The sequence below is a fragment of the Oncorhynchus kisutch genome, linkage group LG22 (assembly GCF_002021735.2).
Source record: "Oncorhynchus kisutch isolate 150728-3 linkage group LG22, Okis_V2, whole genome shotgun sequence".
Classification (NCBI taxonomy): Eukaryota; Metazoa; Chordata; class Actinopteri; order Salmoniformes; family Salmonidae; genus Oncorhynchus; species Oncorhynchus kisutch.
In genome coordinates, this window is record NC_034195.2 from 10,911,560 (window position 1) to 10,935,996 (window position 24,437).

A 24,437-nucleotide genomic window follows, 5' to 3' on the forward strand; every position below is an offset into this window, starting at 1 on the left:
GCCCTACAGAACCACCACCCTGTGTACTGGAGGAAGAGCCCTACAGAACCACCACCCTGTGTCCAGGCCCTGTGTACTGGAGGACGAGCCCAACAGAACCACCACCCTGTGTACTGGAGGATGAGCCCTACAGAACCACCACCCTGTGTACTGGAGGATGAGCCCTACAGAACCACCACCCTGTGTACTGGAGGACGAACCCTACATAACCACTACCCTGTGGAGGATGAGCCCAAAAGAACCACCACCCTGTGAACTGGAGGATGAGCCCTACAGAACAACCACCCTGTGGAGGACGATCCCTACAGAACCACCACCCTGTGTACTAGATGATGAGCCCTACAGAACCACCACCCTGTGTACTGGAGGACGAACCCTACATAACCACTACCCTGTGGAGGATGAGCCCACAGAACCACCACCCTGTGGAGGATGAGCCCTACAGAACCACCACTCTGTGTACTGGAGGATGAGCCCTACAGAACCACTACCCTGTGTCCAGGCCCTGTGTACTGGAGGACGAGCCCAACAGAACCACCCCCCTGTGTACTGGAGGATGAGCCCAACAGAACCACCATCCTGTGTACTGGAGGACGAGCCCTACAGAACCACTACCCTGTGTCCAGGCCCTGTGTACTGGAGGACGATCCCTACAGAACCACCACCCTGTGTACTAGATGATGAGCCCTACAGAACCACCACCCTGTGTACTGAAGGACGAACCCTACATAACCACTACCCTGTGGTCGATGAGCCCACAGAACCACCACCCTGTGGAGGATGAGCCCTACCGAACCACCACTCTGTGTACTGGAGGATGAGCCCTACAGAACCACTACCCTGTGTCCAGGCCCTGTGTACTGGAGGATGAGCCCTACAGAACCACCACCCTGTGTACTGGAGGACGAGCCCAACAGAACCACCACCCTGTGTACTGGAGGACGAGCCCTACAGAACCACGACCCTGTGGAGGATGAGCCCAAAAGAACCACCACCCTGTGAACTGGAGGATGAGCCCTACAGAACAACCACCCTGTGGAGGACGATCCCTACAGAACCGCGACCCTGTGGAGGATGAGCCCAACAGAACCACCATCCTGTGTACTGGAGGACGAGCCCTACAGAACCACTACCCTGTGTCCAGGCCCTGTGTACTGGAGGACGATCCCTACAGAACCACCACCCTGTGTACTAGATGATGAGCCCTACAGAACCACCAACCTGTGTACTGGAGGACGAACCCTACATAACCACTACCCTGTGGAGGATGAGCCCACAGAACCACCACCCTGTGGAGGATGAGCCCTACAGAACCACCACCCTGTGTCCTGGAGGATGAGCCCTACAGAACCACCACCTTGTGTACTGGAGGATGAGCCCTACAGAACCACCACCCTGTGTCCAGGCCCTGTGTCCTGGAGGAAGAGCCCAACAGAACCACCACCCTGTGTACTGGAGGATGAGCCCTACAGAACCACCACCCTGTGTACTGGAGGAAGAGCCCTACAGAACCACCACCCTGTGTACTGGAGGACGAGCCCAACAGAACCACCACCCTGTGTACTGGAGGATGAGCCCTACAGAACCACCACCCTGTGTACTGGAGGATGAGCCCAACAGAACCACCACCCTGTGTACTGGAGGATGAGCCCTACAGAACCACCACCCTGTGTCCAGGCCCTGTGTACTGGAGGATGAGCCCTACAGAACCACCACCCTGTGTCCAGGCCCTGTGTACTGGAGGATGAGCCCTACAGAACCACCACCCTGTGTACTGGAGGATGAGCCCTACAGAACCACCACCCTGTGTACTGGAAGATGAGCCAAACAGAACCACCACCCTGTGTCCAGGCCTACACCACCACCTTCCAGTCTGACACTCACCCTGTGTCCAGTCCTATACCACCACCTTCCAGTCTATGACACTCACCCTGTGTCCAGGCCTATACCACCATCTTCCAGTCTATGACACTCACCCTGTGTCCAGGCCTATACCACCACCTTCCAGTCTATGACACTCACCCTGTGTCCAGGCCTCTACCACCACCTTCCAGTCTATGACACTCACCCTGTGTCCAGTCCTATACCACCACCTTCCAGTCTATGACACTCACCCTGTGTCCAGTCCCGGTGTACTGAAGGAAGCTGAACCCGACTCTGTCCCACTCTCCACATCACTGTCACTCTGGTACTCCACTGGAGATGCCGAGCCAGGCTTGATACGCACTAGAGGAAAAGAGGGATACATGGAGAGGGGAAGAGGGAGGATGTAAGAAAGAGAGAAGGAGCAATGGGACAGAGTGAGAAGGAAAGAAATGAGCAATGTAGAGGAAGATGGAAAGGTTTACAGACAGAGAGGGGGAGAGAAAGGCAAAAACAACAGGGGGTTAGCAACTTAAATCCAACCACCATAACACATAGTACTTGGCAACACAAAAGGTAAGCCAGGCCTTCCCAGCTGAGTTGATTTGAATTTCTACTTGGGTGTGAGAGAACTCCCATTATACTTAGGTGTGGTTGGCTGTGCTGCGGAGGCAGGTGATTGTATTTGTGAACCCCCCTCTTTACCCTACCCCCATCCCTCTCTTAGTGGGTCAGAATGTGGCGAATGCATTGTTCAAAGTTTCTCTTCCCTGAGGATGCGAGGGGGTGGGGGTGTAGTGACGATGGAGTTGGGATTGGGGCGGGGTAAAGAACTGTCCTTTGTGCATGAGGACCCCCCCCCACCCCTATTACTACTGCAACCTACCTCATTCAACAACAAAATGACAAAATCTCCTCTGCATCTCCATAAACCACCTCCCGTCACACATACCCTCCTCACCACTGTTCTCTCTCTTCCCCCTGTGTCTTCCCCCCCTCCTCTCTCTCTCAATATAAAGGGCTTTATTGACATGGGAAAACACATGTTAAACATGGCCAAAGTAAGTGAACTAGATAATTAACTAAAGTGAAATAAACAATACAAATGAACAGTAAACATTACACTCACAAAAGTTCCGAAAGAATAAAAACATTTAAAATGTCATTATGTACAGTGGGGCAAAAAAGTATTTAGTCAGCCACCAATTGTGCAAGTTCTCCCACTTAAAAATATGAGAGAGGCCTGTAATTTTCATCATAGGTACACTTCAACTATGAAAAAAAATCCAGAAAATCACATTGTAGGATTTTTAATAAATTTATTTGCAAATTATGGTGGAAAATAAGTATTTGATGATTAAAAAAATGATGAAAAAAAAAAAATGATAAAAAAAAGGGGGGGGAAAAAATAGTTGTTTTGGTAAAGTTGCTTGTGGTTTCGTGTACTGTCGTCAGGTTTTCCGGCAGATACAGGCCTGAGCTACAGGCAGTTCGATTCTGGGTATGTCATTTTAGGCGAAAATTGAATAAAAAGGGGCAGATCCTTATGTTTGACCTAGTGGATGTTTGGAGAACTAGATATTCCAACACAAGACAGTATACATGGGTGAAGGCCTTTGGAACTAGGGTGAGTGCAGCCCGGCTTGATCGATTTTACCTGTCCAGGAATCAAAGCAATAGGCTGTTGGGCGCTACCATTCTCCCGGTGGGTTTTTCAGACCACATAACCATGTCTATTTCACCAGGGCCTCGGCAGGCATCCTATCCTCCCAGCTCCTTCTTCTTTAGTTTGGTAAGACAGAGCGGTGAAGCCAAGGGTATGCATTGTCTACAGCTGTCTGATGGGGGGGGGGGGGGGGGGGGGGGGGGAGTGACCTCTGTGGTGGGGGAGATGCGGTTGTATAGGGCAGAGTTGTATAGGGCAGAATTGTTTGATCCTATGTGTGCTCAGGTTTTGTTTGCAGAACTCCCTAAGCTCTGGCACAGAGGGATGAAATGGACATTCCCCTGTTGTCCCATGAACTGGCAGAGGCTGTAATCCAGATGTCCCCCGACTGTGCACCGGGGGTCGATTGACTCCCAGTGGAGTTTTATAAAAAAAATATTGTGAATAATTGGACTGGATTTATTCTGCGTGTTGCGTGAGTGCGTTGGGGTAGGAGAGTTGCTGATAAGCTGCTGTCGGGCGGCTCTGACTCTCCTGCCCAAAAAAGGGGACTTGTGTAAACTTAAGAGCTGGAGGCCTGTGGCATTGCTCTGTGCGGATAACAAGATATATGCCAAGGTCCTCGCTAACAGAGGTCCTCGCTAATATCCCATCTGGACTCTATAGGAGGACCAGACATATTGTGTTCCGGGACGCTCAATCACAGACAACTTGTTCTTAATCAGGGACAAGTTGGACTTGTCGAGAGGTTCTAATGTGAACTTTGGACTGGTCTCTTTAGATCAAGAGGCTTTTGATAGAGTGGACCATGAGTATCTGTTTAATGTCTGTGTTTGGGGAAAGGTTTTTGACCTGTGTGAAGATGTTGTATACTGGGGCGTCATATATGGTCAAGGTGGGAGGGGGGCTCAGTAGGCCAGTCTGGGTGAGACAGGGCATTAGACAAGGATGCCCTCTATCGGGCAGTTGCAGTTTAAGTCGGAGGTTTACATATACTTAGGTTGGAGTCATTCAAACTCGTTTTTCAACCACTCCACAAATAGTTTTGGCAAGTCGGGTAGGACATCTACTTTGTGAATGACACAAGTCATTTTTCCAACAATTGTTTACAGACATATTATTTCACTTATAATTCACTGTATCACAATTCCAGTGGGTCAGAAGTTTACATGCACTAAGTTGACTGTGCCTTTAAACAGCTCGCAAAATTCCAGATAATGATGTCATGGCTTTAGAAGCTTCTGATAGGCTAATTGACATAATTTGGGTCAATTGGAGATGTACCTGTGGATGTATTTCAAGGCCTACCTTCAAACTCAGTGCCTCTTTGCTTGACATCATGGGAAAATCAAAATAAATCAGCCAAGACCTCAGAAAAAAAATTGTAGACCTCCACAAGTCTGGTTCATCCTTGGGAGCAATTTCCAAACGCCTGAAGGTAACACATTCATCTGTACAAACAATAGTACGCAAGTATAAGTACCATGGGACCACGCAGCCGTCACATGTCGGTTCCTAACTAGGGAAATTCACAAGGCATGTGCTACTGAAATTGTATATAGTTAGGGACATTTTTTTTTTAAATAACAAATGCTCTTTCTCCCACGTTTGATAGTGGTCGCTGTACGCGGTTCCGAAACATCGGTCAGCGCTGTTGAATTGGTGCCTTTTCTTAGACCATGTTGCTATGTGAATAATATCAAAGTTAACCAGCATATTGGTGTTGGGACAGCCTCTTTACAATTCATTTAGCGTTGTTGACACTGTTCTGACTTATCCCCAAAATAATATTAATAATAATAATAATAATATCCCTCATTCTTCTTGATCTCCTTCTTATTGTTATTATTACTATTATGATCACCATGATAATAATAAGTCATGTCGTTATCATTAGTAGCCCGTAACAGCCTTGCATAACCACCATCGAGCTGTTGGCCAAAGAGAGCATCCTGTTTAGCCTTAATACCGTAACTTACTTAGGTCTTGTAGTTCAATGCTGATATAGGCTACTGTATCTGTCAGTCAGTCATTCGTTCATGTCATCACACAGCATAGAGTAACCCATGATTTGAAATGCAATCAAGCATTTTAGTTTTAAAATAAAATAACTAAGCGACCCATGAATAATTAGTGTTAACAATAAACTGTTCACAAAACAAAAGCAAATAGACAACAACAAAAAGACACTCTGGTACGCTTGTAAATGACGGTGTTCTGAGTTTATTATAAAACACGTTTATTGATGTGATTATAATATGCTGTAGGTCAGGCCCTATACACTTCCCAGTTATGTAGCAGCTTCAGCGACACGGACAGCGTAATAAACACTGTTGATGGTCTGTGGTGGTCGCTGCAGCAGGGAGGAGAGAGCGACAACGGGGGCAGGTCACACAGTCATCGCTGTCATTGTTACAAAGCGCAGCAAGTCTGAGCCCGGCACAATCAAATCAATAGCAATCGGACACCCTCTAGTCATTTGTGTCAACATTATTTTATCAAACAGCATCAGGCAACCTCGGTGCATTTAGTTGATTTGATTAAAACACATAGGATGTGTCTATATTTGGAAAAAATACAAGTATTATTTTTTGGGGGGAAAGAACAGATGACTATGGTCTCAGGCTTTGTCCCAAAAGGCACCCTATTTCCTATATAGTGCACTACTTTTGACCAGAGCCCTATAGGTCCTACCAGAGCCCTATAGTGCACTACATAGGAAATAGATGCCATTAGGGACACACTTCCTGACTCCTTTCAGGAAGAGATATACTGTGCTATACTGAGAGCTTTCCTGATAAATTGTATTACATCCGGCCGTGATTGGGAGTCCCATAGGGCGGCGCACAATTGGCCCAGCGTCGTCAGTGTTTTTCCGGTGTAGGCCATCATTGTAAATAAGAATTTGTTCTTAACTGCCTAGCCTAGTTAAATAACGTTAAATTAAAAAAAATATATATAGAAAAATATATATATATTTCAGTCTGTATATACAATGCATGTTTACTTGTGTGTGTTTTTGTGTGTTTATACACACACACACACACACACACACACACACACACACACAGAGGGAAAGTATTCAGACCCCTTGACTTTTTTTGACCCCACATTTGGTTACATTCTAGCCTTATTCTAAAATGGATTCAATCATTTTTTTCCTTCATCAATCTACAAAAAAATACACCATAAAAAAAAGCAAAAACAGGATTTGCAAATGAATTACTAATAAAAACTGAAATATCACATTTACATAACTATTCAATACTTCGTTGAAGCCCATTTGGCAGCAATTACAGCCTTGAGTCTTCTTGGGTATGACGCTACATGCTTAGCACACCTGTATTTGGAGAGTTTCTCCCATTCTTCTCTGCAGATCCTCTCAAGCTCTGTCAGGTTGGAGGGGGAGCGTCGCTGCACAGATATTTTCAGGTCTCTCCAGAGATGTTCGATCAGGTTCAAGTCCAAGCTCTGGCTGGGCCACTCAAGGACATTCAGAGACTTGTCCCGAAGCCACACCTGCATTGTCTTAGCTGTGTGCTTAGGGTCGTTGTCCTGTTGGAAGGTGAACCTTTGACCCAGCCTGAAGTCCTGAGCGCTCTGGAGCAGGTCTTCATCAAGGATCTCTCTGTATTTTGCTCCGTTCGTATTTCCCCTCAACCCTGACTAGTCTCCCAGTCCCTGCCGCTGAAAAACATCCCCACAGCAAGATGCTGCCACCACCGCGCTTCACCGCAGGGATGGTGTCAAGTTTCCTTCAGATGTGACGCTTGGCATTCAGGCCAAAAAGTTCAGATTGGCCTGGTGGCCAGCTCTAGGAAGAGTCTTGGTGATTTCAAACTATTTCCATTTAAGAAGGATAGAGGCCACTATGTTCTTGGGGACCTTCAATGCTGCAGACATTTTTTGGTACCTTCCCCAGATCTGTGCTTCGACACAATCCTGTCTCGTAGCTCTACGGACAATTTCTTTGACCTCATGGCTTGGTTTTGTCCTGACATGCACTGTCAACTGTGGGACCTTATAAAGACAGGTGTGTACCTTTCCAAATCATGTCCAATCAATTTAATTTACCACAGGTGGACTCCAATCAAGTTGTAGTAACATCAAGGATGATCAATGGAAACAGGATGTACCTGAGCTCAATTTCAAGACTCACAGCAAAGGGGCTGAATACTTATGTAAATTAAGGTATTCTGTTTTTTATTTTTAATACATTTTGAAAAAAATCTAAAAAACCTGTTTTCGCTTTGCCATTATGGGGTATTATTAAGATTTTTTAAAATCGATTTTAGAAAAAGGCTGTAACGTAACAAGATCTTTCCGAATGCAGTGTATACAGTGGGGCAAAAAAGTATTTAGTCAGCCACCAATTGTGCACGTTCGCCTGTAATTTTCATCATAGGTACACTTCAACAAAGACAGACAAAATGAGAAAAAAATTCCAGAAAATCACATTGTAGGATTTGGTGGAAAATAAGTATTTGGTCAATAACAAAAGTTTCTCAATACTTTGTTATATACTCTTTGTTGGCAATGACAGAGGTCAAACGTTTTCTGGAAGTCTTCACAAGGTTTTCACTGTTGCTAGTATTTTGGCCCATTCCTCCATGCAGATCTCCTCTAGAGCAGTGATGTTTTGGGGCTGTTTCTGGGCAACACAGACTTTCAACTCCCTCCAAAGATTTTCTATGGGGTTGAGATCTGGAGACTGGCTAGGCCACTCCAGGACCTTGAAATGCTTCTTACGAAGCCACTCCTTCGTTGCCCGGGCGGTGTGTTTGGGATCATTGTCATGCTGAAAGATCCAGCCACGTTTCATCTTCAATGCCCTTGCTGATGGAAGGAGGTTTTCACTCAAAATCTCACGATACATGGCCCCATTCATTCTTTCCTTTACACAGATCAGTCGTCCTGGTCCCTTTATAGAAAAACAGCCCCAAAGCATGATGTTTACACCCCCATGCTTCACAGTAGGTATGGTGTTCTTTGGATGCAACTCAGCATTCTTTGTCCTCCAAACACGACGAGTTGAGTTTTTACCAAAAAGTTATATTTTGGTTTCATCTGACCATATGACATTCTCCCAATCTTCTTCTGGATCATCCAAATGCTCTCTAGCAAACTTCAGATGGGCCTGGACATGTACTGGCTTAAGCAGGGGGACACGTCGTAACGTAGTAACGTTGTGTGTTACTGATGGTAGGCTTTGTTACTTTGGTCCCAGCTCTCTGCAGGTCATTCACTAGGTCCCCCCGTGTGGTTCTGGGATTTTTGCTCACCGTTCTTGTGATCATTTTGACCCCACGGGGGGAGATCTTGCGTGGAGCCCCAGATCGAGGGAGATTATCAGTGGTCTTGTATGTCTTCCATTTCCTAATAATTGCTCCCACAGTTGATTTCTTCAAACCAAGCTGCTTACCTATTGCAGATTCAGTCTTCCCAGCCTGGTGCAGGTCTACAATTTTGTTTCTGGTGTCCTTTGACAGCTCTTTGGTCTTGGCCATAGTGGAGTTTGGAGTGTGACTGTTTGAGGTTGTGGACAGGTGTCTTTTATACTGATAACAAGTTCAAACAGGTGCCATTAATACAGGTAACGAGTGGAGGACAGAGGAGCCTCTTAAAGAAGAAGTTACAGGTCTGTGAGAGCCAGAAATCTTGCTTGTTTGTAGGTGACCAAATACTTATTTTCCACCATAATTTGCAAATAAATTCATTAATTCTGGATTTTTTTCCCTCATTTTGTCTGTCATAGTTGAAGTGCACCTATGATGAAAATTACAGGCCTCTCTCATCTTTTTAAGTGGGAGAACTTGCACAATTGGTGGCTGACTAAATACTTTTTTGCCCCACTGTATATACAGCGCAAGTCCAAGGACTCACCTACTCATTCAAGGGTTTTTTACATTGTAGAATAATAGTATAGACATCAAAACTATGAAATAACACATATTGAATCTTGTAGTAACCAAAAAAGTGTTAAACAAATCAAAATATATGTTTTATTTTAAATTCTTCAAAGTAGCCACCCTTTGCCTTGATGACAGCTTTGCACACTCTTGGCATTCTCTCAACCAGCTTCACCTGGAATGCTTTTCCAACAGTCTTGAAGGAGTTCCCACATATGCTGAGCACTTGTTGGCTGCTTTTCCTTCACTCTGTGGTTGAACTCATCCCAAACCATCTCAATTGGGTTGAGGTCAGGTGATTGTGGAGGCCAGGGTCATCTGATGCAGCACTCAATCACGCTCCCTTTTGGTCAAATAGTCCTTACAAAGCCTGGAGGTGTGTTGGGTCATTTCCCTGTTGATAAACAAATGATAGTCCCACTAAGCGCAAACCAGATGGGATGGCGTATCGCTGCAGAATGCTGTGGTAGCCATGCCGGTTAAGTGTGCCTTGAATTCTAAATAAATCACTGACAGTGTCACCAGCATAGTCATTTTCAACATTAAGAATGTCTACACTGTATTTCTGATCAATTTGATGTTATTTTAATGGACTAAAAATGTGCTTTTCTTTAAAAAACAAGGACATTTCTAAGTGACCGCAAACTTCTGAACGGTGGTGCATCTCTTAACACCATCCATATTGGATTTCTATTTGCCATATGTTTTTAGTGTGTGTGTGTGTGTGTGTGTGTGTACATGCGTGTGTGCAGGGACAGGCGTCCTTATGAAGACAGTTAGGGACGGGTCACGTGTGAGATATCGTGACGGGGTGAATGAGAAACAGTGAGATATTATAACTGAAAGAGAGGAAAAAGAGAATGAGAATGTGCATGACAGTGAGATACAACAGGTGCATGTGTCTGTGAGAAAGAGCTTGTATGTCAGAGTGAGATTGTTTTGAAGAGAGTTAACATTGAAGAGACCCAGGAGAGATGTATTGCTTGCGAGAAAACCGTTCAGGAGGTCAAGTGACACCCGATTGTGCGATAAAGTGAGGAAGATGAGGAACGGCGTGTAAGTGAGAGAAATCACCTACTCCTTCCTGCTAGAGAAGAGGAGGATAGATGTGACCAGAGAGGACTCTATTATCGTTTCTCTATTAAAGGGATAGTTCACCCAAATTACAAAAGGACAAATAGATTTCCTTACTCTGTAAGCACTTTATGGAGAAAGTATGATAGCAATCCATGCTTTGGTTTTGTTCAGCTAACCACTGTTCCAAATGCAACATTTTTGCATTGTTGGCACAAATCCAATGCAAGTTAATGGTACCTATATTACCATTTCCACGCTTCATTTCCAAATAATCCTTTAGTATCTCAAAATGGATTGTTTCACTCAATGAAGTTACTTATAGATGTTTCGAAAATGAAGCGCAAAAATGCTAATAGGTGATTTGGGTGAATTATCTGTTTAACTTTGATGCTTTTTATTTCAAACATTATTTTATACTTCTGACGTTCGTATTGTGATCGTTTCAGCCTCATCACTTCAATGGACAAGAGCGTATGCTAACCGACTACAATCTATAACAAAAACCTCAAAGCCCCATCTCAACAACAGCACCATCCTCCCTGCATCGGACTCACCGGATCCCTCCGAGCGCCCGTCGCTCCCTATGAGCGGGACCGTGATGGCAGCGGTGGCCACCCCGTCCGTGGGAATGGTGGTGTAGACTACGGGCAAAGACTGGACCACCACGGGGATGGTCTGCAGCTGGCCCATCTTACTGGGCATGTTGACCGACGGGATGGTGTGGATGACATGCAGGATCTGCTGACCGCCTGCCCCCTGGGTGGACGCTAGGATGGACCCGGGGGAGAGCATCTGGAGGAGGGAGAGATGGATGGGTGGAGAAGAGGAGAGGGGATAGTGTGGGTATAGATGTAGAGGAGCAAGACCATCTGAAATGGCACTGTATTCACAGTACAATGCTTTTAACCAGAAAGGAGAATAGGGGACCATTTTGGACACAGACATTGTGTCAAGCATGAGAGTACTGTATTAGATTGTTAAACTGAAAGACAAAGCCTTTCAATAAAAACATTGTAAACTAACATTTACTACATAAGACATAGGAACCTGTCTTCCACATTTTTGGCAGGCCCTAATATGTGTGAGTGGTTTCACTTTTCAGCCAACAGACGCTTCTACCCATCATTCCAAAAGAGGAGCTAGCTAACAAGCCGACTGGCTTAATAACTGGCGTGGTTACCATGGTGTCTAGAAAGGTTACCGTAGGGATGGGGGTTGCCGACAGCGTGGGCATCGCCACGGAACTCGGGACGGGGTTGGCTGTCGGCGTAGAGACTGGCAGGGTGGAGCGAGGCTTGCCGAGTGACAGGTCGACAGGTTCCGTCTGGTCCTCCGGGGGGAGGGAGGAGTCGTCTGTTGTTGTGTCTGTGTCTGTGCAGAGTGGAGGGGGAGACACAGGTTGGGTCTTCTCGGTCTTGATCTTCAGGTCTGTAGGCTGGGGACACTCCTCACCTACATCAGCCTGCTAGAGAGAGAGAGAGGGAGGGGGCAGAAGAGGATGGAGGGAGGAAGAGAGAAAAAGAGAGAGGGAAAGGGAGATAAATAGAAGACCATGGAGAGGGGAAGAAAGAGAGATGATCAGTCAGCACATTATTTTTCTCCACACACACACACACACACACACACACACACACACACACACACACACACACACACACACACACACACACACACACACACACACACACACACACACACCTGACCCTGCTCTCCCCAGTGAAGTTCCGCTGTACTCTCTGGCTGCACAAACAGAGCAGGTTAGGGGAACAATGGTTGCTGTGTGGGGCCCTGGGAGCTGAGAGGGAGCTGGGAGGGAGAGGTGGAACTGAGAGGTGGAGAACAGAGCAGCAGACCTAGAGCTGGCACACTGCCATGAGAGAACAGCCCTGCGCTGAGGCACCGGGCCTGTTTGAGTGTTCACATAAATGACTGCAGAATGCAAAGCTCCAGTTTCAGTCATGTCTTTGGTCACGTTTGCATGGGTCAAACAAAAACACCCTAATGGTTGACAATAGAGACACAACGTAGGCGATGGTTGCAGAATTAAGTTAGTGAAGAGCAACTGCAGACAATTGCAGTCGACTGCAGTCAAAACCTCATGAACTTTTGAACAAATTATTTGTGTTAAGTTCAAACAGTTGGACAACTTTTTGCCCTAGAATGCAACACACTTTGAAAGGCGGTGACCAACGACTTGAAAAAAGGGATCCGCTCGAACGTGCCCACTGACTGCACCGTGCCCGCTGATCACGAGTAAGTACAGAGCATATGCTAGACCGACAATGCTAGCTCACAAAGCACGGTGTACAGTAGGACATACATTCAGCATAAAACAGCCTGTCCCTGGACTGACAGCACCCTGCTACAGCATACACAACACAGCCCTATCTAGCTTGGAGCAGTACACAACACAGCCCTATCTAGCATGGAGCAGCACACAGCATAGCCCTATCTAGCACGGAGCAGCACACAACAGCCCTATCTAGCACGGAGCAGCACACAACAGCCCTGTCTAGCACGGAGCAGTACACAACAGCCCTATCTAGCACGGAGCAGTACACAACAGCCCTATCTAGCATGGAGCAGTACACAACAGCCCTATCTAGGATGGAGCAGCACACAACAGCCCTATCTAGCATGGAGCAGTACACAACACAGCCCTATCTAGCATGGAGCAGTACACAACAGCCATATCTAGCATGGAGCAGTACACAACAGCCATATCTAGCATGGAGCAGTACACAACACAGCCCTATCTAGCATGGAGCAGCACACAACACAGCCCTATTTAGCATGGAGCAGCACACAACAGCCCTATCTAGCATGGAGCAGTACACAAAAGCCCTATCTAGCATGGAGCAGTACACAAAAGCCCTATCTAGCATGGAGCAGCACACAACACAGCCCTATCTAGCATGGAGCAACACACAACACATCGCTAAGCATGGAGCAGTACACAAAAGCCCTATCTAGCATGGAGCAGTACACAACAGCCCTATCTAGCATGGAGCAGCACACAACAGCCCTATCTAGCATGGAACAGTACACAACACAGCCCTATCTAGCATGGAGCAGTACTCAACACAGCCCAATCTAGCATGGAGCAGTACACAACACAGCCATATGTAGCATGGTGCAGTACACAACACTGCCCTAAGCATGGAGCAGCACACAACACAGCCCTATCTAGCATGGAGCAGCACACAACACAGCCCTATGTAGCATGCAGCAGTACACAACACAGCCCTATCTAGCATGGAGCAGCACACAACAGCCATATCTAGCATGGAACAGTACACAACACAGCCCTATCTAGCATGGAGCAGTACCCAACACAGCCCTATCTAGCATGGAGCAGTACACAACACAGCCCTATCTAGCATGGAGCAGTACACAACACAGCACTATCTAGCATGGAGCAGCACACAACAGCCCTATCTAGCATGGAGCAGTACACAACAGCCCTAACTAGCATGTAAAAGCACACAACACAGCCCTATATAGCATGAATCATACAACAGCCCTAAGCATGGAGCAGCACACAACACAGCCCTATCTAGCATGGAGCAGTACCCAACACAGCCCTATCTAGCATGGAGCAGTACACAACACAGCCCTATCTAGCATGGAGCAGTAAACAACACAGCCCAATCTAGCATGGTGCAGTACACAACACAGCCCTATCTAGCATGGTGAAGTACACAACACAGCCCTATCTAGCATGGTGCAGTACACAACACAGCCCTATCTAGCATGGAGCAGCACACAACAGCCCTATCTAGCATGCAGCAGTACACAACACAGCCCTATCTAGCATGGAGCAGCACACAACAGCCATATCTAGCATGGAACAGTACACAACACAGCCCTATCTAGCATGGAGCAGTACCCAACACAGCCCTATCTAGCATGGAGCAGTACACAACACAGCCCTATCTAGCATGGAGCAGTACACAACACAGCACTATCTAGCATGGAGCAGCACACAACAGCCCTATCTAGCATGGAGCAGTACACAACAGCCCTAACTAGCATGTAAAAGCACACAACACAGCCCTATATAGCATGAATCATACAACAGCCCTAAGCATGGAGCAGCACACAACACAGCCCTATCTAGCATGGAGCAGTACCCAACACAGCCCTATCTAGCATGGAGCAGTACACAACACAGCCCTATCTAGCATGGAGCAGTAAACAACACAGCCCAATCTAGCATGGTGCAGTACACAACACAGCCCTATCTAGCATGGTGCAGTACACAACACAGCCCTATCTAGCATGGAGCAGCACACAACAGCCCTATCTAGCATGCAGCAGTACACAACACACCCCTATCTAGCATGGAGCAGTATGCAACACAGCCCTAAGCATGGAGCAGCACACAACAGCCCTATCTAGCACGGAGCAGTACACAACACAGCCCAATCTAGCATGGTGCAGTACACAACACAGCCCTTTCTAGCATGGAGCAGTACACAACAGCCCTATCTAGCATGGATCAGTACACAACAGCCCTATCTAGCATGGATCAGTACACAACAGCCCTATCTAGCATGGAGCAGTACACAACACAGCCCTGTGTAGCATGGAGCAGCACACAACAGCCCTAAGCATGGAGCAGCACAGAGCAACAGCCCTATCTAGCATTGAGCAGTACACAACACAGCCCTTTCTAGCATGGAGCAGCACACAACACAGCCCTATCTAGCATGGAGCAGTACACAACAGCCATATCTAGCACGGAGCAGTACACAACAGCCATATCTAGCATGGAGCAGTACACAACACAGCCCTATCTAGCATGGAGCAGCACACAACAGCCCTATCTAGCATGGAGCAGTACACAACACAGCCCTATCTAGCATGTAGAAGCACACAACACAGCCCTATATGGCATGGAGCAGCACACAACAGCCCTAAGCATGGAGTAGCACAGAGCAACAGCCCTATCTAGCATTGAGCAGTACACAACACAGCCCTATCTAGCATGGAGCAGCACACAACAGCCCTATCTAGCATGGAGCAGTACGCAACACAGCCCTAAGCATGGAGCAGCACACAATACAGAACTAAGCATGGAGCAGTACACAACACAGCCCAATCTAGCATGGAGCAGTACACAACACAGCCCTATCTAGCATGGAGCAGTACACAACACAGCCCTATCTAGCATGGAGCAGTACACAACAGCCATATCTAGCATGGAGCAGTACACAACACAGCCCTATCTAGCATGGAGCAGCACACAACAGCCCTATCTAGCATGGAGCAGTACACAACACAGCCCTATCTAGCATGGAGCAGTAAACAACACAGCCCTATCTAGCAAGGAGCAGTACACGACACAGCCCTATGTAGCATGGAGCAGTACACAGCACTGCCCTAAGCATGGAGCAGCACACAACACAGCCCTATCTAGCATGGAGCAGCACACAACACAGCCCTATGTAGCATGGAGCAGTACACAACACAGCCATATCTAGCATGGAACAGCACACAACAGCCCTATCTAGCATGGAGCAGTACACAACACAGCCCTAAGCATGGAGCAGTATACAACACAGCCCTATCTAGCATGGAGCAGTACACAACAGGCCTATCTAGCACGGAGAAGTACACAACAGCCCTATCTAGCATGGAGCAGCACACAACAGCCCTATCTAGCATGCAGCAGTACACAACACAGCCCTATCTAGCATGGAGCAGTATGCAACACAGCCCTAAGCATGGAGCAGCACACAACAGCCCTATCTAGCACGGAGCAGTACACAACACAGCCCAATCTAGCATGGTGCAGTACACAACACAGCCCTATCTAGCATGGTGCAGTACACAACACAGCCCTTTCTAGCATGGAGCAGTACACAACACAGCCCTATCTAGCATGGAGCTGTACACAACAGCCATATCTAGCATGGAGCAGTACACAACAGCCCTATCTAGCATGGAGCAGTACACAACAGCCCTATCTAGCATGGAGCAGTACACAACACAGCCCTATCTAGCATGGAGCAGTACACAACAGCCCTATCTAGCATGGAGCAGTACACAACAGCCCTATCTAGCATGGAGCAGTACACAACAGCCCTATCTAGCAGGGAGCAGCACACAACAGCCCTAAGCATGGAGCAGCACAGAGCAACAGCCCTATCTAGCATGGAGCAGTACACAACACAGCCCTATCTAGCATGGAGCAGTACACAACACAGCCCTATGTAGCATGGAGCAGCACACAACAGCCCTAAGCATGGAGCAGCACAGAGCAACAGCCCTATCTAGCATGGAGCAGTACACAACACAGCCCTATCTAGCATGGAGCAGTACACAACACAGCCCTATCTAGCATGGAGCAGCACACAACAGCCATATCTAGCATGGAGCAGTACACAACAGCCCTCTCTAGCATGTAGAAGCACACAACACAGCCCTCTCTAGCATGTAGAAGCACACAACACAGCCCTATCTAGCATGGAGCAGTACACAACAGCCATATCTAGCATGGAGCAGTACACAACAGCCATATCTAGCATGGAGCAGTACACAACACAGCCCTATATGGCATGGAGCAGTACACAACCGCCCTAAGCATGGAGCAGCACAGAGCAACAGCCCTATCTAGCATTGAGCAGTACACAACACAGCCCTATCTAGCATGGAGCAGTACACAACAGCCCTATCTAGCATGGAGCAGTACACAACAGCCCTATCTAGCATGTAGAAGCACACAACACAGCCCTATATGGCATGGAGCAGTACACAACCGCCCTAAGCATGGAGCAGCACAGAGCAACAGCCCTATCTAGCATTGAGCAGTACACAACACAGCCCTATCTAGCATGGAGCAGCACACAACAGCCCTATCTAGCATGGAGCAGTACGCAACACGGCCCTAAGCATGGAGCAGCACACAACACAGACCTAAGCATGGAGCAGCACACAACAGCCCTATCTAGCAAGGAGCAGTACACAACACAGCCCTATCTAGCATGGAGCAGTACACAACACAGCCCTATCTAGCATGGAGCAGTACACAACAGCCATATCTAGCATGGAGCAGTACACAACAGCCATATCTAGCATGGAGTAGTGCACAACACAGCCCTATCTAGCATGGAGCAGCACACAACAGCCCTATCTAGCATGGAGCAGTACACAACAGCCCTATCTAGCATGGAGCAGTACACAACACAGCCCTATCTAGCATGGAGCAGTACACGACACAGCCCTATGTAGCATGGAGCAGTACACAGCACTGCCCTAAGCATGGAGCAGCACACAACACAGCCCTATCTAGCATGGAGCAGCACACAACACAGCCCTATCTAGCATGGAGCAGTACACAACACAGCCCTATGTAGTATGGAGCAGTACACAACACAGCCATATCTAGCATGGAGCAGCACACAACAGCCCTATCTAGCATGGAGCAGTACGCAACACGGCCCTAAGCATGGAGCAGCACACAACACAGACCTAAGCATGGAGCAGCACACAACAGCCCTATCTAGCATGGAGCAGTACACAACACAGCCCTATCTAGCATGGAGCAGTACACAACAGCCATATCTAGCATGGAGCAGTACACAACACAGCCCTATCTAGCATGGAGCAGCACACAACACAGACCTAAGCATGGAGCAGCACACAACAGCCCTATCTAGCATGGAGCAGTACACAACACAGCCATATCTAGCATGGAGCAGTACACAACAGCCCTATCTAGCATGGAGCAGTACACAACACAGCCCTATCTAGCATGGAGCAGCACAAAACACAGCACTAAGCATGGAGCAGTACACCACACAGCCCTATCTAGCATGGAGCAGTACACAACAGCCCTATCTAGCATGGAGCAGTACACAACAGCCCTATCTAGCATGGAGCAGTACACAACACAGCCCTATGTAGCATGGAGCAGCACACAACAAAGCCCAATCTAGCATGGAGCAGTACACAACACAGCCCTATGAAGCAGGGTGCAGTACACAACACAGCCCTATGTAGCATGGAGCAGTACACAACAGCCCTATCTAGCATGGAGCAGCACACAACACAGCCCTATGTAGCATGGAGCAGTACCCAAAAGCCATATCTAGCATGGAGCAGTACACAGCAGCCCTATCTAGCATGGAGCAGTACACAACAGCCCTATCTAGCATGGAGCAGTACACAACAGCCATATCTAGCATGGAGCAGTACACAACAGCCCTATCTAGCATGTAGAAGCACACCACACAGCCCTATATAGCATGAAACACACAACAGCCCTAAGCATGGAGCAGTACACAACACAGCCCTATGTAGCATGGAGCAGCACACAACAGCCCTAAGCATGGAGCCGCACAGAGCAACAGCCCTATCTAGCATGGAGCAGTATGCAACACAGCCCTAAGCATGGAGCAGCACACAACACAGCCCTATCTAGCATGGAGCAGCACACAACAGCCCTATCTATTATGGAGCAGTACACAACACAGCCCTATCTAGCATGGAGCAGTACACAACACAGCCCTATCTATCATGGAGCAGCACACAACAGCCCTAACTAGCATGGAGCAGTACCCAACACAGCCCTATCTAGCATGGAGCAGTATGCAACACAGCCCTAAGCATGGAGCAGCACATCTCACAGCCCTATCTAGCATGGAGCAGTACACAACACAGCCCTATCTAGCATGGAGCAGTATACAACACAGACCTAAGCATTGAGCAGCACACAACAGCCCTATCTATTACAGAGCAGTACACAACACAGCCCTATTTAGCATGGAGGAGTACACAACACAGCCCTATCTAGCATGGAGCAGTATGCAGCACAGCCCTAAGCATGGAGCAGTACACAACACAGCCTTATCTAGCATGGAGCAGCACAAAACACAGCCCTAAGCATGGAGCAGTACACAACACAGCCCTATCTAGCTTGGAGCAGTACACAACACAGCCCTATATAGCATGTAGAAGCACACAACACAGCCCTATATAGCATGGAGCAGCACACAACAGCCCTAAGCATGGAGCAGCACAGAGCAACAGCCCTATCTAGCATGGAGCAGTACACAAAAGCCATATCTAGCATGGAGCAGTACACAACAGCCCTATCTAGCATGGAGCAGTACACAACAGCCCTATCTAGCATGGAGCAGTACACAACAGCCATATCTAGCATGGAGCAGTACACAACACAGCCCTATCTAGCATGGAGCAGCACACAACAGCCCTATCTAGCATGGAGCAGTACACAACAGCCCTATCTAGCATGGAGCAGTACACAACAGCCCTATCTAGCATGTAGAAGCACACAACACAGCACTATATAGCATGGAGCAGCACACAACAGCCCTAAGCATGGAGCAGCACAGAGCAACAGCCCTATCTAGCATGGAGCAGTACACAACACAGCCCTATCTAGCATGGAGCAGTACACAACACAGCCCTATGTAGCATGGAGCAGCACACAACAGCCCTAAGCATGGAGCAGCACAGAGCAACAGCCCTATCTAGCATGGAGCAGTACACAACACAGCCCAATCTAGCATGGAGCAGTACGCAACACAGCCCTAAGCATGGAGCAGCACACAACAGAGACCTAAGCATGGAGCAGTACACAACACAGCCCAATCTAGCATGGAGCAGTACACAACACAGCCCTATCTAGCATGGAGCAGTAAACAACCGCCCTATCTAGCATGGAGCAGTACACAACCAACCTATCTAACATGGGGCAGTACACAACAGCCCTATCTAGCATGGAGCAGTACACAACCGACCTATCTAGCATGGAGCAGTACACAACAGCCTTATCTAGCGTGGAACATTACACAACAGCCCTATCTAGCATGTAGAAGCACACCACACAGCCCTATATAGCATGAAACACACAACAGCCCTAAGCATGGAGCAGTACACAACACAGCCCTATGTAGCATGGAGCAGCACACAACAGCCCTAAGCATGGAGCCGCACACAACACAGCCCTATCTAGCATGGAGCAGCACACAACAGCCCTATCTAGCATGTAGAAGCACACCACACAGCCCTATATAGCATGAAACACACAACAGCCCTAAGCATGGAGCAGTACACAACACAGCCCTATCTAGCATGGAGCAGTATGCAACACAGCCCTAAGCATGGAGCAGCACACAACACAGCCCTATCTAGCATGGAGCAGCACACAACAGCCCTATCTATTATGGAGCAGTACACAACACAGCCCTATCTAGCATGGAGCAGTACACAACACAGCCCTATCTATCATGGAGCAGCACACAACAGCCCTAACTAGCATGGAGCAGTACCCAACACAGCCCTATCTAGCATGGAGCAGTATGCAACACAGCCCTAAGCATGGAGCAGCACATCTCACAGCCCTATCTAGCATGGAGCAGTACACAACACAGCCCTATCTAGCATGGAGCAGTATACAACACAGACCTAAGCATTGAGCAGCACACAACAGCCCTATCTATTACAGAGCAGTACACAACACAGCCCTATTTAGCATGGAGGAGTACACAACACAGCCCTATCTAGCATGGAGCAGTATGCAGCACAGCCCTAAGCATGGAGCAGTACACAACACAGCCTTATCTAGCATGGAGCAGCACAAAACACAGCCCTAAGCATGGAGCAGTACACAACACAGCCCTATCTAGCTTGGAGCAGTACACAACACAGCCCTATATAGCATGTAGAAGCACACAACACAGCCCTATATAGCATGGAGCAGCACACAACAGCCCTAAGCATGGAGCAGCACAGAGCAACAGCCCTATCTAGCATGGAGCAGTACACAAAAGCCATATCTAGCATGGAGCAGTACACAACAGCCCTATCTAGCATGGAGCAGTACACAACAGCCCTATCTAGCATGGAGCAGTACACAACAGCCATATCTAGCATGGAGCAGTACACAACACAGCCCTATCTAGCATGGAGCAGCACACAACAGCCCTATCTAGCATGGAGCAGTACACAACAGCCCTATCTAGCATGGAGCAGTACACAACAGCCCTATCTAGCATGTAGAAGCACACAACACAGCACTATATAGCATGGAGCAGCACACAACAGCCCTAAGCATGGAGCAGCACAGAGCAACAGCCCTATCTAGCATGGAGCAGTACACAACACAGCCCTATCTAGCATGGAGCAGTACACAACACAGCCCTATGTAGCATGGAGCAGCACACAACAGCCCTAAGCATGGAGCAGCACAGAGCAACAGCCCTATCTAGCATGGAGCAGTACACAACACAGCCCAATCTAGCATGGAGCAGTACGCAACACAGCCCTAAGCATGGAGCAGCACACAACAGAGACCTAAGCATGGAGCAGTACACAACACAGCCCAATCTAGCATGGAGCAGTACACAACACAGCCCTATCTAGCATGGAGCAGTAAACAACCGCCCTATCTAGCATGGAGCAGTACACAACCAACCTATCTAACATGGGGCAGTACACAACAGCCCTATCTAGCATGGAGCAGTACACAACCGACCTATCTAGCATGGAGCAGTACACAACAGCCCTATCTAGCATGGAGCAGTACACAACACAGCCCTATCTAGCATGGAGCAGCACACAACAGCCCTATCTAGCATGGAGCAGTACACAACAGCCCTATCTAGCATGTAGAAGCACACAACACAACCCTATATGGCATGGAGCAGCACACAACAGCCCTAAGCATGGAGTAGCACAGAGCAACAGCCCTATCTAGCATTGAGCAGTACACAACACAGCCCTATCTAGCATGGAGCAGCACACAACAGCCCTATCTAGCATGGAGCAGTACGCAACACAGCCCTAAGCATGGAGCAGCACACAATACAGAACTAAGCATGGAGCAGTACACAACACAGCCCAATCTAGCATGGAGCAGTACACAACACAGCCCTATCTAGCATGGAGCAGTACACAACACAGCCCTATCTAGCATGGAGCAGTACACAACACAGCCATATCTAGCATGGAGCAGTACACAACACAGCCCTATCTAGCATGGAGCAGCAAACAACAGCCCTATCTAGCATGGAGCAGTACACAACAGCCCTATCTAGCATGGAGCAGTAAACAACACAGCCCTATCTAGCATGGAGCAGTACACGACACAGCCCTATGTAGCATGGAGCAGTACACAGCACTGCCCTAAGCATGGAGCAGCACACAACACAGCCCTATCTAGCATGGAACACCACACAACACAGCCCTATGTAGCATGGAGCAGTACACAACACAGCCCTATCTAGCATGGAGCAGTACACAACAGCCCTATCTAGCATGGAGCAGTACACAACAGCCCTATCTAGCATGGAGCAGTACACAACAGCCCTATCTAGCAGGGAGCAGCACACAACAGCCCTAAGCATGGAGCAGCACAGAGCAACAGCCCTATGTAGCATGGAGCAGTACACAACACAGCCCTATCTAGCATGGAGCAGTACACAACACAGCCCTATGTAGCATGGAGCAGCACACAACAGCCCTAAGCATGGAGCAGCACAGAGCAACAGCCCTATCTAGCATTCAGCAGTACACAACACAGCCTTATCTAGCATGGAGCAGCACACAACAGCCATATCTAGCATGGAGCAGTACACAACAGCCCTCTCTAGCATGTAGAAGCACACAACACAGCCCTATCTAGCATAGAGCAGTACACAACAGCCATATCTAGCATGGAGCAGTACACAACAGCCATATCTAGCATGGAGCAGTACACAACACAGCCCTATCTAGCATGGAGCAGCACACAACAGCCCTATCTAGCATGGAGCAGTACACAACACAGCCCTATCTAGCATGGAGCAGCACACAACAGCCCTATCTAGCATGGAGCAGTACACAACAGCCCTATCTAGCATGTAGAAGCACACAACACAGCCCTATATGGCATGGAGCAGTACACAACCGCCCTAAGGATGGAGCAGCACAGAGCAACAGCCCTATCTAGCATTGAGCAGTACACAACACAGCCCTATCTAGCATGGAGCAGCACACAACAGCCCTATCTAGCATGGAGCAGTACGCAACACGGCCCTAAGCATGGAGCAGCACACAACACAGACCTAAGCATGGAGCAGCACACAACAGCCCTATCTAGCATGGAGCAGTACACAACACAGCCCTATCTAGCATGGAGCAGTACACAACACAGCCCTATCTAGCATGGAGCAGTACACAACAGCCATATCTAGCATGGAGCAGTACACAACAGCCATATCTAGCATGGAGTAGTACACAACACAGCCCTATCTAGCATGGAGCAGCACACAACAGCCCTATCTAGCATGGAGCAGTACACAACAGCCCTATCTAGCATGGAGCAGTACACAACACAGCCCTATCTAGCATGGAGCAGTACACGACACAGCCCTATGTAGCATGGAGCAGTACACAGCACTGCCCTAAGCATGGAGCAGCACACAACACATCCCTATCTAGCATGGAGCAGCACACAACACAGCCCTATCTAGCATGGAGCAGTACACAACACAGCCCTATGTAGTATGGAGCAGTACACAACACAGCCATATCTAGCATGGAGCAGCACACAACAGCCCTATCTAGCATGGAGCAGTACGCAACATGGCCCTAAGCATGGAGCAGCACACAACACAGACCTAAGCATGGAGCAGCACACAACAGCCCTATCTAGCATGGAGCAGTACACAACACAGCCCTATCTAGCATGGAGCAGTACACAACAGCCATATCTAGCATGGAGCAGTACACAACAGCCCTATCTAGCATGGAGCAGTACACAACACAGCCCTATCTAGCATGGAGCAGCACAAAACACAGCACTAAGCATGGAGCAGTACACAACACAGCCCTATCTAGCATGGAGCAGTACACAACAGCCCTATCTAGCATGGAGCAGTACACAACAGCCCTATCTAGCATGGAGCAGT

General features: G+C 48.1%; 1 protein-coding gene across 5 annotated transcripts in view; it reads right to left on the reverse strand.

Annotated features, from left to right (window-relative positions):
* The window catches only part of klf8 (Kruppel like factor 8), a 113,846-nt gene that overhangs the window by 12,345 nt on the left and 77,064 nt on the right, over positions 1 to 24,437 (reverse strand). For 3 of the 5 annotated variants that reach the window (XM_020455718.2, XM_031801215.1, XM_020455721.2), the window contains exons 3-5: positions 11,696 to 11,980; positions 11,070 to 11,307; positions 2,115 to 2,226 (exon numbers count right to left, since the gene is read on the reverse strand). In XM_020455718.2, the coding sequence (XP_020311307.1) occupies positions 2,115 to 2,226; positions 11,070 to 11,307; positions 11,696 to 11,980 (635 nt within the window). The remainder of the gene's footprint in view (positions 1 to 2,114; positions 2,227 to 11,069; positions 11,308 to 11,695; positions 11,981 to 24,437) is intronic. The other 2 variants (XM_020455719.2, XM_020455720.2) reach the window with 2 other exon arrangements.